General features: G+C 40.3%; 1 protein-coding gene across 3 annotated transcripts in view; it reads right to left on the reverse strand.

The window, feature by feature from the left end:
- The window catches only part of LOC112253748 (sodium-driven chloride bicarbonate exchanger), a 39,497-nt gene extending 32,402 nt beyond the window's left edge, over positions 1–7,095 (reverse strand). The window contains exons 1-2 of one of the 3 annotated variants that reach the window (XM_042323970.1): positions 6,774–7,095; positions 4,806–4,853 (exon numbers count right to left, since the gene is read on the reverse strand). In XM_042323970.1, coding sequence (XP_042179904.1) covers positions 4,806–4,853; positions 6,774–6,821 — 96 coding nt within the window. In that variant the 5' untranslated portion in view covers positions 6,822–7,095. Of the gene's footprint in view, positions 1–1,492; positions 1,937–4,805; positions 4,854–6,773 lie in introns of those variants that run through there. The other 2 variants (XM_042323971.1, XM_042323972.1) reach the window with 2 other exon arrangements.
- Between the last annotated feature and the right edge of the window lie 9,197 nt (positions 7,096–16,292).

A 16,292-nucleotide genomic window follows, 5' to 3' on the forward strand; every position in this document is an offset into this window, starting at 1 on the left:
CAATAAACACAGAGGATGTCTCCTAATGTTGACCGAAAGGTGTGCCTGGGTTATGTACCCATATCTTTGCCAGTAAAAATCACAGACCTATCTGTTCACACGGGTGTAGGGTGAAGTTGCCCCTCGACACTGACCTGAGGTCAGCTACGCTTTCCCCCCACTAATGGTTAAGGTTAGGATTGGGGGAGGGGACGCTGATCCTAAATCTGTACCTAGGCGAAAATTCAACCAGGAGATTTCACACGAGCCGTTTCCAGGAAGCCGTTTCGGTGAGAATACAGCCTTCCAGGACACACACACCAGCCTTGTGACCCAATTTCCACGTTCCTCATATGTCTCTCAGGGAGTTCTGTGACGCACGGAACCTGCAGTGATTATCAACGTTTACCTTCATAGGATATCTAGGCCATGAGGTATACATTAAAGAACATCTCTACTTATTATTTTGACCAACAACATCTAAACAGGTCAGAAGCATATAGCATGTGACTTTTCACAAAGCCTCAACTACGGGATAGAGGATTACTGACTGTAGATCAGTCTAATGTGGATGAGAGTACTGTACATGTGTTTCAAGCCGGGGGGATTCTATATAGCTGCAGCTAGTGGATTAGCATGGGCGGAGCCCCTTACACCAGAGCCATGGGATTGGATAAGGCCAGACGTCGTCACGCGTCTGATCCCTACAGATGGCCTTAGTTACCGTGGCAATGGCAGTGTGCTCAGCATCAGCATCCCAGGAGAGCTTCTCAAAGCCATACCCATCTATCACAGACGTCCTATTCACTTTGTGACATCAACACAGTTTAATCCAAAGCCTAAAAGACATCAACAAACAGCAATACTTCTGAAGTGGCCATAAATGGACAAAGACAGAGACAAACACAAACAGTTTAGGTCATTTGGTTTCCTCTGGCTTCTCTCAAAGATCAATCGGGTTCATGGCAGTGGGTATAATCTCTAGCTCGATCTCCCCCCAACTCGCAAAATGAGAGTGCTCGAGTCCCATCTGTCAGTACCTCCTCAGAACCTTTTCCTATGCATGGAGATCAGCAGCACCGCTAGCCTCTACTGCAGAACAACAGCAGTGATCAAGCATCGCATTAACCAACACTATACTACTGAACTGGAGGCCATTTACTCTGCCCTGTAGTGACTTCAATGTTAATAGGCAAGAGTGTCCAGGAAAGCGTCAAATGGCCCGTTTGCTATCCATCAATAATGTTGCATGGTGTTTCTGTCCAATGTCACTGTCGAGGAATCATGACGTGAATGTGTGCATGGTAAGTCTGCAGTGGTATATTTTCATAAACCCAAATATGAGCTAAAACTCCAATCAGGATATATTCTTACATGAACACAAACAATGTTGTGATGCAACAACCAACAGTTTAGGCCACCTGATCATCACCAGCATTTCCATCTCATTCTTTGTGCCACCCCCTATGTGCCAACCTCCCTCAGGTGGCACAGGCTAAACCCAGAGGCGTACCTGGCAGTTAAATCCATTAGAGTTGGGGTCCAAGCTCCCCGATAACATGGCGCGTCAGTGTGGGCAAGGAAGACCGAGATATCCCCTTGGATGTACAGTGGTCGAGAGACCGCAAGATGGAATCTCAGAATCCAAGCCCCCTGACAGAGTCTGTGTTTGTCAGCTGGAGATATTGGCAGTAAGGTCGAGCCAGGCTCTTCTCACCGGTTCCTCTTCCCCATGCCAGCCAGCCTCCTCCTGACAGCAGCTTTGCAACACAAACAAGCGCTCAGACTGCCCAGCTCTGATCCAGACGGGCTCCGATGTTTTCTGACAAGCATCCGTCCACCAATCCCCTGTGAGATTAGCGAGCTGCTGACATCACTGATGCTGGGCTGTGTGGTGTTGTGGCCCTCTTATCTAAGAGAAGCTTGTAGCTAAGTCACGGTAAGCAAAACACACACACAGACCCTTCTTCTGTGAGGTTTGAAGAGAAAAGCCCTAGGACTTCTCACCGCTGCACCTGCCACATCTGATCCATCCCAAATCCACAGGGACATGCTATGAGGCGGTTCTACTCTGCAGTCATCCTCTGTGTGTGTGTGTGTGTGTGTGTGTGTGTGTGTGTGTGTGTGTGTGTGTGTGTGTGTGTGTGTGTGTGTGTGTGTGTGTGTCCTGCCTAGGACACTACTGTACTCAGTCTGTGCTGCATGGTCAGCGGAACACTGTGGCAGAAACATGCTGTACTGGAAATGGATCCGTCGTTTCAAGCGATTCTTCTGCTACACTACCTAATGACATACATTCCGAGTGGCAGTAGTACTGGATCAATAACAATTTAGGCACGGATAATAAATAGGATTGTTGGGGAAACTATCAGAAATGTGAAGGAAAGGCACTAGCATCTCTCTTAGCTGTGTCTTCTCTCTTCCTCCCCCACTCCCTCTTCCTCCCCCTCTCTCTCTTCCTCCCCCTCTCTCTGCTATAATTAAACATCCAAAGGCACACAGTCGATCCAGGCACTTAGCTCGCTACAGTGGGGCTGGCTCTGCACAGTCGGTCCAGGCACTTAGCTCGCTACAGTGGGGCTGGCTCTGCACAGTCGGTCCAGGCACTTAGCTCGCTACAGTGGGGCTGGCTCTGCACAGTCGGTCCAGGCACTTAGCTCACTACAGTGGGGCTGGCTCTGCACAGTCGGTCCAGGCACTTAGCTCACTACAGTGGGGCTGGCTCTGCACAGTCAACTACTTCTCTGATAGAGTTCAGTGTGTCAAATCGGAGGGTCTGCTGTCCGGACCTCTGGCAGTCTCTATGGGGGTGCCACAGGGTTCAATTCTTGGACCGACTCTCTTCTCTGTATACATCAATGAGGTCGCTCTTGCTGCTGGTGAGTCCCTGATCCACCTCTACGCAGACGACACCATTCTGTATACTTCCGGCCCTTCTTTGGACACTGTGTTAACAACCCTCCAGGCAAGCTTCAATGCCATACAACTCTCCTTCCGTGGCCTCCAATTGCTCTTAAATACAAGTAAAACTAAATGCATGCTCTTCAACCGATCGCTACCTGCACCTACCAGCCTGTCCAACATCACTACTCTGGACGGCTCTGACTTAGAATACGTGGACAACTACAAATACTTAGGTGTCTGGTTAGACTGTAAACTCTCCTTCCAGACCCATATCAAACATCTCCAATCCAAAGTTAAATCTAGAATTGGCTTCCTATTTCGCCTACAAAGCATCCTTCACTCATGCTGCCAAACATACCCTTGTAAAACTGACCATCCTACCAGTCCTCGACTTTGGCGATGTCATTTACAAAATAGCCTCCAATACCCTACTCAACAAATTGGATGCAGTCTATCACAGTGCAATCCGTTTTATCACCAAAGCCCCATATACTACCCACCATTGCGACCTGTACGCTCTCGTTGGCTGGCCCTCGCTTCATACTCGTCGCCAAACCCACTGGCTCCATGTCATCTACAAGACCCTGCTAGGTAAAGTCCCCCCTTATCTCAGCTCGCTGGTCACCATAGCATCTCCCACCTGTAGCACACGCTCCAGCAGGTATATCTCTCTAGTCACCCCCAAAACCAATTCTTTCTTTGGCCACCTCTCCTTCCAGTTCTCTGCTGCCAATGACTGGAACGAACTACAAAAATCTCTGAAACTGGAAACACTTATCTCCCTCACTAGCTTTAAGCACCAACTGTCAGAGCAGCTCACAGATTACTGCACCTGTACATAGCCCACCTATAATTTAGCCCAAACAACTACCCCTTTCCCAACTATATTTAATTTTTATTTATTTATTTATTTTGCTCCTTTGCACCCCATTATTTTTATTTCTACTTTGCACATTCTTCCATTGCAAAACTACCATTCCAGTGTTTTACTTGCTATATTGTATTTACTTTGCCACCATGGCCTTTTTTGCCTTTACCTCCCTTCTCACCTCATTTGCTCACATTGTATATAGACTTGTTTATACTGTATTATTGACTGTATGTTTGTTTTACTCCATGTGTAACTCTGTGTCGTTGTATCTGTCGAACTGCTTTGCTTTATCTTGGCCAGGTCGCAATTGTAAATGAGAACTTGTTCTCAACTTGCCTACCTGGTTAAATAAAGGTAAAATAAAAAAAACAATTAAAAAAAACAGTCGGTCCAGGCACTTAGCTCGCTACAGTGGGGCTGGCTCTGCACAGTCGTCCAGGCACTTAGCTCACTACAGTGGGGCTGGCTCTGCACAGTCGGATCACCCAGTCAGACAGAGATGTCCCACTGATCCAAGAACATTATGTCCAAGAGAACAGGCCTAGCTCTGCCTGCTATACACACTCTGCTCTACAGACCTCCCCCGTCTGTTCACACTAGATCCACTCCAGCCAGAAGACCAGCCAGGCTCACTGTGCCCAGGTTTAGGACTCAGCATTCAGACCCATCGTTACTACATCACACCCTCTCCATCTCCTGTCCCCAGCCCTAACTCCCAACACCCTCTCTCTACCCAATATATACTATGTATTTCTGATGTGGAATCGGAACGCTCAACTCAAGTTTTTGCTGAAGTCTCCCATTGACGTCAATGAATGATTTCTGTGAAAGTCTTGGTTGGGAGCTCTTATCTCAAGTCTGACTCAGAACTTCGAAAGCTTGCCAGATGGATTTTCAGTGATATTCATAACCAAGACCGTTTGAAGTGGATGCCTACACATTTGCTGCATGAAGTGGCTTTATCTGTAGTGAAAATCAAAAGGTATCACTGAGAAAAAGTAGTAGGACTTATCCTGCATGCTTGGCTTGGTATGAAAGCAGAAGTACTCACCACATTCGTGTCTCCTTGAGGTATCTGAGGGCTCTGGGGGCCTGGTTCCTGTAAATAACAAGGTCAGTATAACGTCAATCCACAGGACATTGTTTACGTGCATAACCCAGTCTTGCTTAGCTATGCATCTTCACACTGGAAGTCATTGAGTGCTATGCAATCACTGCCGATCCCCAGGTTTCTAATACAAGTTTACATGCCAGTTTTGTTTGAACAATACACTGAGGATTTCCACATAGTACTCACTCCTACTATCCCCTCACATACCCACACACAACCTTCAGCAACTATGGCAACGCATTGGGATGCAGGACACACGCTACAGCTAGGCAGCCAAGAGTTATGATGACAGGGCACTGCACTCTGCATTGTGAGTCAGTGACCAAAAGCATCCCATGTTATATTCAACCCGTGGTCAATCCACAGCACTGGTTAAGTAGGCTCGCACAGGCGACCTGTTTTATCAATGTCATTTTTCAATGTCATGTTTGGTTTTCCTTTTTATAATGACCTATGCATAAAGGCAAACAACGTTTTCAACAGTGTTTGAGCAAAAGCCATATTTCTCCTCTCCCTGGCTTTGAGGCAAGAATCCAGCACGGCGGCCATCACCGGAATGCTAAACAGGACCTGACCGCTGAAACAGGCACAGTCTTTGGACACCACTGGGTGTGTGGTCTCTATTCAACATGTATAGATTACGGTTCATCAGTCTTGTCTATGACCGTGGATTGACCATAGAAAGAGTATGTCCTATAGGGTGAGAGAGAAAAAACTCTGGTTCTTATTGATGAGTGGTGTCTGTCTGTGGCTTTCCTTAATAATACACCTATAGATCCTAATGGGTCCAATCAGATATCAGATGAGCCGACATCTACTGTCTAGTAGTAAACTACCGTAACAACATGGGGCCCGTGAATTTACAGCTGTCCACAATTATAGGACCTGGCTCTGTCCCAAAGCTCTTAAATGGCTTCTGTTCCTTATCTCCTTCGCATCATAACCACTGATTGGCAGACAGACTGAGTAGGACTTCACCATAGTGCTTCTATGAAGTATTTGGTTATCAGTTGGGATGTGTCTGACTCTGAGTCCGGGTGAACAAGATGACAGACATTCTAATCGGCTCCACCGTAAGGTAATCCAGCAGGGGGACCAATTGAACTGGAACCACAGTAGGCACAGGAGGTTGGTGGCACTTTAATTGGGGAGGACGGACTCGTGGTAATGGCCGGAGCGGAATCAGTGGAATGGTATCAAATAGATCAAACACACGGTTTAATGCCATTCCATTTGCTCCGTTCCAGCCATTAGTATGAGCCGTCTTCCCCTCAGCAGCCTCCACTGTCAGTAGGTGCATCAACAAGACACGACATCATCCTTTATCAATAACAACATGTGTCAGCTATGGCATTAGAGGAGAAATTAGTGGATATAAAGAAAATTAGGCATTAGTAATTGGTAAATAAATACGAACCTATCTTTCTAAATCAGGTTAATTACAGTATTCTATAGGTACTTGATGTAGTAGACTATGCAATAAAAACGTCAACATTGTGGAGTTTTATTAGCCCACGTTGATGACAATATTAATGCAGGTCTATTGGTCCAGCACAAATGAAAGATCCAGGATGGTCCAGAGTGAAGCGATCATCACAAATATTACGATGTCTCGATATTTTCGATAAAACAGTTGTCTTGGCAAACCGGTCTATAAAACTAGGTTATAACCTACTTACCTATATTAGGTCTACTACAGTTTTGTAATTTTCTAATGCTATAAAATAACCGATGTAATAACATACATAGACTATCTATGATTTATTTCAAATGTATTGCACACATAGGCTGATCTACGCAGGTGTGTTCGATCCCCACATCAAGACATTCTCAATCAACGATATGAAATCCATTTTCAGTGAGAACACAATGGTTGCCTATTGTAGGTTGTCTATGGGACATCCTTACCGAGGGTAGTAGCGGCTCCATTTGTGCTCCTTGGTCCGTTAGGTCCATATTTTCCTTTCCTCGCTTTCTCTGTAGACTTGATACGCTCCTAATGTATTCTTCTATCTAGTGTTGCCGGGCTATATCAGGGTGAACCCTTATATAAACTGGGCCGATTTTCTCAAATGAAGGTAAGCATCCTCCTCGTCCAGTCCTACATAATTTAGTCATGGGGTAGCGATTTCCCATTCACGCGCTCAAGCTTGGAGAGTGCAATTTGCGCTCCATGACGAGTTGGAGCACACGTGAGGCAATGAAGCGCAGCACGATATAGATTTCGTCCACAGTGGCGCGCGTTGCCCCAAGATTGCACACATGTCGACCTATTCTTAAAAATGATCCACAGAATATTGTTTTAGGACGGTTTGCACTCAATAGAACAGGATATGAGCGCACAACACCAGAGAAGTTCAGGATAAAACAGAGGTAGGCTCTAGTTGCTATGTTGACAGATATTTCTGTTAATTTGGGACAATATAGAATTAGGTAGGCTATTATACGCCATTATACCATGGTCCTATTGTAATCCAAATTAACCACACACAACACGTAGGCTACCATATTTAATTGTTGTCTATTTTGGTTCTGTCCGTATTATGTGGTTAAGGAAGGATCCTAGGATTGATACCTGACCCATGAAATTAGCCTATACAGTAATTAATTTTCTCTATTGCAATCGACGAGGGAAATTTGGGACCGTAATCGAATGGCCTACTTCATAAATTGTAAAAGACATGCAGATAACCATGAACCATTTATATCATGGCCCACATGTGTGCGCAGTGCGATGGGATATACAGCACATTGATTAATTTACCCATTTGTGAAGTCGTTGACTGACATCCTTTGAAAAACGTTACATTGGTGCCACCTAGTGTTCAATGGGATGATGCGTCATATCAAACTGAGCAATTTGATTAATAAATTGGCGTAATTTTCAGTAGCCAGCTCATTTTCTTTAAAATGCAATGATCAACATTAATCAAGCAGGAATATATTACAAATATAAAACAACTATCAATAGAAAAAACACATATCTCCAATCACATCGAGATATTAGATTGAAATGAATACCCGTTTCAAGTCAATTATATTTCTATGGTACAACTCAAGATAAAGTTGTTGATCAACTGATTGATAAAATGTATTGGATAATCAAAAGCAGTAGGCTGCTCCAGCAGGAGAAAACATTACATACATCAAAAAATTATTGAGGATAAAAACACAATGGAACCCGATGGCTTATTTCCATAGTGGTCCTCATTGTTCAGCAAGATGACAGGTGGGAAAGACCAACACTGCACATGCACTCAATGCAAATAAAAGCAACAAAAGCCATTTACAGCAATCCATTTACAACAACGACATCTACAGCACAGAGGAGCCCGTTTACGAGTTACCTCGTGGGAGAATACCCCTAATCAAACCGCCATGGTGTTTCTCAAATATTTTTGGTTTGTTTGTGACACCTTAAAGCTGTTCTCTGGTGAGTTTTTAGGTAGCTTGGGAAACTGTTCCACAGAACTGCAGCAAAATACACACATTCGTTTTTCCCCATGGGGCACTGAAATCTGCAGGGATCAAAGTTAGCAGAGCTCCTTCTGGTGAAGTACTGATGTGTCATTTATACGGATGAAATAATTACAGGTTCAGACAACTTTAATGTCCCCAAGAGGCAATTCCATTTCGCAGCAGTCATAGTTCATATGACAAGATCACATATTAAAATGGGAAACACAACAACGGAAAAAAGCTACGGATATTTACAGAATATTTACAAAAAAATCAGCAGGATAGTGCAAAGGTCTTAAAATGTCTGAGTAAGGCTGGGCCTGTATTTGCATGTCAAAGTGCTTAAAGGGCATATTGGTCCAACCCTAGATATTTGGAGACAGAGTTATGGACAAATTTGTGGGTAAACCCCAATTTAATCAGAGTGACTCCTATTTCCACCTTGAGCCATTTCAGTTCTTCAAAGTAATTTCCACACTGCCACATAGGGCTGCATGATATGGGCAAATAATCTAGTATTTATTTTTAACCAAATGTTGCAATTGAGATTTGACTTGCGAATTAGAGCAAAACTGTTGGAATCATGGAAATAGAATGACTATTCTAATTCTATAGAATATAATAGTGGGCACTTTGAATAGAGCGTTGTTTGAGATGACAACGAATTAAAATGCCAGGGAGGAGTTGTGACAGGGTAGGAATTAAAGTTTTGATGTGTTTCCCAGGGGACCCTATACATTTTGGCTACGTTGCATGTTTTCTCTTAGCTACTTCATGTAGCTAACATATTCTTGCTTTGCATATTCCTCTTTGATTTAGAAGACACTGTTGCACAAACAACATGCTGATTTAGGTCTACACCATCACTGGTATTGCCAGGATGTATTAGCTAGCTACGTTTGCTCTTACTCGGTACATTTATTAGCTAGCTAGCTATTAGCATTAGCGGCTAACAATTAGCATCTCACAAGATTTAGGGCAACTTGCCAAGAAACGACAAACTAGCCGTTTGCTGATGTAATAAACACAAACTAATAGTGTCATTATAGAACGCTAGTGGATTTATATTAAGAAGCAAAGTGAAAACAGCATTGTTGTCATCAACATTGTTGCATGTGCTGCATTCATCATGCAGACTGAACGCAAGTGTCTCATGGTTGAGGAACGTCAAATGCGCTCCTTGAGTGACAGGGGGCGTGGCTAGGGCTGTGTGGAAAGTGGCACGGAGAGAAAGCGGAGAGCGATGACTCAAGTAGCGAAGTAAACACTAAAAATGTACATTACACATGGCGTATCACATTTAACAACCCAAACATTCAAATACCTGTATAGAAGGTCAAGTAAAAACCAAATCGGTCCCTGCATCAATACCGGTATAACTTAAAATACTGTATACCGCCCAGCCCTAATTTGAAGATGTCTGAACAACTGAAGCCATGACCTGGTGAGAAACCCAAAGTTAGGATATGCAATTAAAGATGATTACCAAAAAAGGTTTGTTCTTTTTATAGGCAATTAAACAGTACAAGTGTAGCCTAAACCAGTCAAATTTTGATTCTCACCTGACATCTTCATCACAGGCTGAGCAGTGGATGGTAGATTGATGTTTCCAATGGGCCTCTCCAGTGGCCTTGCTTTAGGAAGTCAGTCAGACGGCTGGTATGGGAAAGGACTGCTCTAGTAGCAATGAGCCTTAGGAGAATACATAGCAAATCTTTATAGAGCCCCTTTAGATTTTTTGGAGCCTTGTTTGACAGCATACCATTACATTTTTGGATACTCACCCCTCAGATTCCCGAATGTGTTTCTGTTACTCATTAAAAAACTACGTTCCAGTCTTAGGGGTGTGGTTCGATGTGGCAGTTAATGATGTTTGTCCCCCATGGGTCACCATAGGAACAAAGTCAATACTTCCTCAAAATAGTGAGAATCTTTTTTAAATCTGTTATTAATTTGGACGTTTTTGCAGGTTGTAGTCGGCCAATTTTACATCTAGCTAATGTGTTTGGTGCAGTTTTTATTTAATTAAAAAACGTTTTTTTTAACAACAAATCAATACAGGAAGTACACGTGGGAACACAAGTATATATGAATAATATACAATGGAAAATTGGGCTAGGGGTACAATATCACATTACAAAAGGACCTTAAGGGACATATAATCCTAACAGCTTTTTTGTTAGTAGAGTATTTAATTGTCTTAAAATACAGTTCAATTTATTTTTGTAAGGTAAGATTTTTTTTTTTTTTTTGTAAATTTACATTTGTGAATATGAAATTTGGCCAAAAGAATAATGAAATTAATGACATAAAAATGTTTCAGTTTATTTCTATCATAGGTAAAGAAGTAGTAGTTTTGGAATTGTTAGCTAGATTACTTGTTGGTTATTACTGCATTGTCGGAACTAGAAGCACAAGCATTTCGCTACACTCGCATTAACATCTGCTAACCATGTGTATGTGACAAATAAAATTTGATTTGATTTGAAGAATCCAAGCAGTACATCTCTATAATAGTGTAAGATCTTCATAAATGTGTTCAATTATAAATCTACTGATGTCTTGCCACAGTTTTCTTACATGAATACAATGCCAAAAAAGATGCAACACTGTTTCTGGGTGGTCATTACAAAAGGAGCCATTTTAGTTGTTGTTTTCCTTAAACTTCTTCATATAGTGGTTGGCAGGATAATATTTATGAATAATTTTAAAGGAAACTTCCTTAATTTGGTTAACAAGTAGGTATGTGTGTGGCAACATCCAAACTTTTTTCCAACAGATATTATCAATAAATCCATTCCAATAAGGTATAGATAGATACAACATCCTGCTGAAACAGGGTTCATATCGCTCTGTTATTGAATGGACCAAAAGAGAAACAAATATTTCCTACTGATGAGTCAACAGGGTCAATAGAAGGAAGGCTCTGAGGGTCAGGTCTTGACACGTTCCTGAATAACATAGCAACACCTGAGGGAATGGCATCTATAACAATTTCAAAATCTTTAGGTGTTACAGGGACCTTGTAACGTGATAAGAATTTCTTATAACTGAGTAAAAGACCCTCTGCATTTACCAGTTGGCTCACCAATAGAATATTATTTCGGAACCAATATTCTAAAAACAAGGAAGTATTTTTATACAATATATCCTGATTATTCCATATATAATATCTATGTGGAGAAAAATGATGCTTATAAATTAAGGACCATTACAGGAAAACCTGCCGATGGAAAGGAGAAAGTTTCACTGGAACTTTGTCAGTAATATAATTGCAAACCAACATGAAGTTAATGCCACCAAAAGTAGAGAAGACATGATGAGGAATAAAATTCCACATAGAAGTGGGTCTTCTTAGGAATTGTTTTATCCAATTGATCTTAAAAGTATTATTTAAGGTAGTAAAGTCCAGAAAATTCAGCCCACCATTCTCATAAGTGTTCATTACAACAGTTTTCATAATGTAATGGGTACGGTTTCTCCAAAGAAAGTTGAAAAGCATCTGGTCTATCTCCTTGCTTATTTTACTGTCAAGAAATAAAGATTGAGCGCCATATGTTAGTCTAGAGATACCTTCAGCTTGGTTATTAGGACTCTACATTTTAAAGATAAGTCCCTCTGTAGCCATTGATTTAGCTTCTTCTAGGTTTTTTTTAATAAGAGGGTTAAAATTTAGTAAGACTCTAGACTTTTGATCCTTTGTAATGGTTATGCCTAAATATGTAAGTTATTCTTTTACTGGAATACCATTATATGAAGGTGTTACACAATCTTTGACAGCTATGAGTTCACATTTATTAATGTTAAGATATAGACCAGACGCTTTGGAAAAGGATTGTAAATCACATTGATCGATATGGGAATTTGGTTAGCGTCTTTCAGAAAAAGTGTAGTATCGTCAGCCAGCTGGCTTATAATAATTTCTTTACCAGCTATGGAAATACCTTGTACAGGACTATTATTTAAAGAATTTGTAAGAAGTTGGGTGATTAATAAAAACAGGTACGGAGAGTAAGGACAACCTTGCCTAATTTCTCTCTTTAACTCAAATCTAGCTGAGGTGCCATATTTCAATTTGAGCTGTTACCATTTGCATAGAGAGTCTTAATAGCCTTACAGATAAAATCCCCAAAGCCAAGTCTCTCAAGGGAGTGGAAGAGGAACTGATGCTCTACTGTATCAAATGCTTTATTAAAATCTAAAAACAATATGAAGAGATCCTCGGTTATTAGTTCTGAGTAGTCAAGTATGTCTAATACCAGTCTGACATTGTTAGAAATATGTCTGTTCCTCATAAAGCCAGACTGTGTTTCATCAATGATTGCATCCAGGACTTCCTTAATTATTTTTGCAAGTAGTAAGGCTAATATCTTATAGTCAATATTAAGAAGACAAATTGGACGCCAGTTATCGATGAGCAGCACTTATTTTTTAGGCTTAGGTATCAGTGTTATTAACCCCTGACTCATTGTAGGAGGGAGAACATTGTGTTTAATCCTCTCTAAAAAGACTTCAAATAGGAAGGGAGCTACTTGTTCAGAAAATAATTTTAAAATTCTGATTCCATCAACACCTGATGATTTATTGTTCTTTAGATGTTTGATAGACTCTATAATCTCTTCAACTTTTACACTGTTTAGATTCTATATCACTGATAGAGTGAACATTATTCAGTGAGTCAAAAAACATATCTGTGGATTCCTGACAGTACATAGAGCTATACAATTTTCTGTAAAAATTGCTACAGTATTTAGCGATTACTTTTTGGTCATCTGTAATAACACCATAAATGTTTAACTTATGGATAGTGTTATTTTTAGATTGCAATTTTCGAGTCTAAAGAAATAGGATGAATTCTGTTCTCCCTCCTCAATCCATTTTTCCTAGATCTAATAAAGGCTCCTGCTTTTAATGTATATATATTATCCAGTTTATTTTGTGACTCAATTAGTTCCATCTTCTCCTCCCCCGAGAGGCCGGCTGGGGATCTCTGAGAAAGGGAAGTTATCTTAATGATCACCTTTTCATCCTCAGCTCTTCTGGTCTTAGCAAGATTACTACCATATTTTCTAAGGTATTTGGACACCTCAAATTTGAAGAGCTCACAGTTCTTGCAGTAAGGTTTTCTTCACAAGCCCTTTCCCAAAAGTGTGAAAGCAGATCTTTAACCTCAAACTTAACTATATCATTATTTAATAATGAGCTATTTAGCTTCCAGTAGGATGCTCTACCAAGGATAGTATCAGGGATAAATATTTTGATATCAATGTAAATGGCCCTATGGTCTGTGAGGGGAGTAGTACAGATATTTGTAGTAACACACTCACTATCAATACATTTGGATATAAGTCAAAAATCTATTCTGGATTGTCTGGAATCTGTTTTGTTACTCCAAGTGAATGATCTGTCGGCCAGAAACCTCTCTCTCCATATATCAGTAAGATCAAACATTACCATAAAAAGTATTAAACCCAAATTCTGATTGGTTGGCCTACCTGGGGGCCATCTATCAGTTGAATTATCTATAGTAATGTTAAAGTCCCCTCCTATCAATAATAACGAATTCGGAAATGTAGATAACCAATGAATTATAGGTTTCTCAATAGAATTCAATCAACTCATCATTCTCATGTTTGGTGTTGTACCCGTAGAAGTTTACAATAATGAGTGTAATGTCATTGTAACTGATCACAAGACCAAAAAAGTGACATTCTAAGTGTAGAATATTACCACCAAAGGTATTGTTCATTGTAGTGACACCGGCGGAGCGTTCAGATCCATGGGAAAGCCAAATATCGTTGCCCCACTGTGACCTCCAGAAGTTGGCATCGCCCGAAATTGAGTGAGACTCGTGAAAAAAGCAAAACTCTCTTCGAAATTGTTTAGCAAATAAAAATAAGGTCTTGTGCACTGTAGTAGGATGAGTCAAATGTAGGAGCAGTGAACGTAAGCGATAAGGAACCGATATCTGCACCATTTAAGTCAACATAAAGTGAAAATAGCTTATTCTATCAACTTTGAGCTAGATGTTATCCAGCTTTTGAAATTCAACTCAACAGAAAATTAAGACCAAACCAAGGGTTCTTGTAGTAAGAGAGACTAAAAACCCTCTTTAGTGTAATCAGGAACTATTCTGAGAAATAAAATACAAAATAATAATTTAAATAAAAGGGTACCTACTATTTTAAGTGCATATGAAAACTGATCATAAAAAAAATGAATAAAACATGTTTTACATGTTCCTAAGACCTTTTTCACATGGAAATAAGTATTAATAACTAAATAGAAAAATAAACGTGTAAAGTCAGAGCAGACCTGTATGCCCTTTGAAACAGTATCTTAGTTACTGTATACATAAACAATTAATACAGCTTCTTCGTAAGTTTGTAAACAAAATAGGTCTTCTGGTCATACAAGAACAAACTAATAAATTGAAGTACCTGAGTATTCCGAAAAATAGTCACCTGATGCTTGTTAGGTAAAGTTAAACAATACAAGGAAAATGAGAATACTGTAACGACCCTGGGTTTATAAGTGCGGAAATGCTGTTTCATTACAATACCATGGGCGAAACCATCAATCTGTTTCTTCTGGTGAGATTTTAGGGAGGAATATGGATTTCTGAACCGTTGATGAAGCCTCGTCCTCTGACCAAGTAAGCAACCTTTCCCTCATTTCGTGCTATCTTGATCTTATTGTTTGAGGAGAGTGCACAATTATGAACTTGAAAATGTATGTATAAACCAATTAGGCACATTTGGGTAGTCTTGATACAACCTTTTGAATAGATATGCAAGATTTCACTGGATCACTCAAAACTTTGCACATACAGTGCTGTCATCTAGTGGCCAAAGTCTAAATTGCGCCTGGGCTGGAATAATTAATTATGCCCGTTCTCTTGCTTTTCAAAGATGAAGGTACAAAAAACGCCTTTTTTCTTTCTTTGTATTATCTTTTACCAGATCAAATGTGTTATATTCTCCTACATTCCTTTCACATTTCCACAAACTTCAAAGTGTTTCCTTTCAAATTGTATCAGTAATATTCATATCCTTGTTTCAGGGTCTGAGCTACAGGCAGTTAGATTTGGGTATGTAATTTTAGGCGACGATTGAAAAAAAAGGGGCGGATCCTTAAAATGTTTTTAAGCCTATACCTAACTATTTTCCTAACCTTAACCTCATTTTCCTAGCCTGTTATGTTAATTCCAACCTGCCACGTGTTTATCCTAACCTGCCAGATTAGTTATCCAAACCTTCTTTGTAAACAGTCCCTGGTTTGGGATTGGGCCATGACTACTTTCTGTTAATCTCTCATAGAAAGACTACTGGAAAGACAACTCGTAAACTTCCAATTTGTCCGAGTTTTCAAATCAAATCAAATATATTTATATAGCCATTAATACATTTCCACTTGGAAAGTATCATAAACAACCAATAGGAAGCTCTTTGCAAATAATTTATGTTATATGTAAATATGTAAACACAGTTGAGCAAATTGCGCAAGATTTTTGTTCTGGTTTAACCGAGATTAATTTTCTGTAAATACCTCAATGAAAGTTAAAGTAACAGGCAGTGACAATATCACTTAAAAGTTAATTGTTTGTTAGCTCATTCTCAAATAATGTTGTTGACTCGTCCTATACTCGTATTTGACGCCAACGCATTTGAGAAAAAAAAACATTTAAAAAATGCTTACTATTTCAACATATAATGTGAAGTCAGGTTGGCTCACTGGCTGTGTAGGCCAATCAGCGGTTGACTTGTGATTAATATTTTTAATGACCTGTTTACACCCCCAGCAATATGCCCACATCATTGTTATTGGGGTACGCCCATATCATTCAAACACTGAAAAGCTTATTTTCAACATATTTAATTATCTTTTGGTAGGAAAAGTGTTTTACTCATATTGTAAATTATAGGTCATATTTCATAGAAATCTGGAAACACTGGGCAGTTACTTTAA

This window comes from Oncorhynchus tshawytscha, linkage group LG07 (assembly GCF_018296145.1).
Source record: "Oncorhynchus tshawytscha isolate Ot180627B linkage group LG07, Otsh_v2.0, whole genome shotgun sequence".
Taxonomy (NCBI): domain Eukaryota; kingdom Metazoa; phylum Chordata; class Actinopteri; order Salmoniformes; family Salmonidae; genus Oncorhynchus; species Oncorhynchus tshawytscha.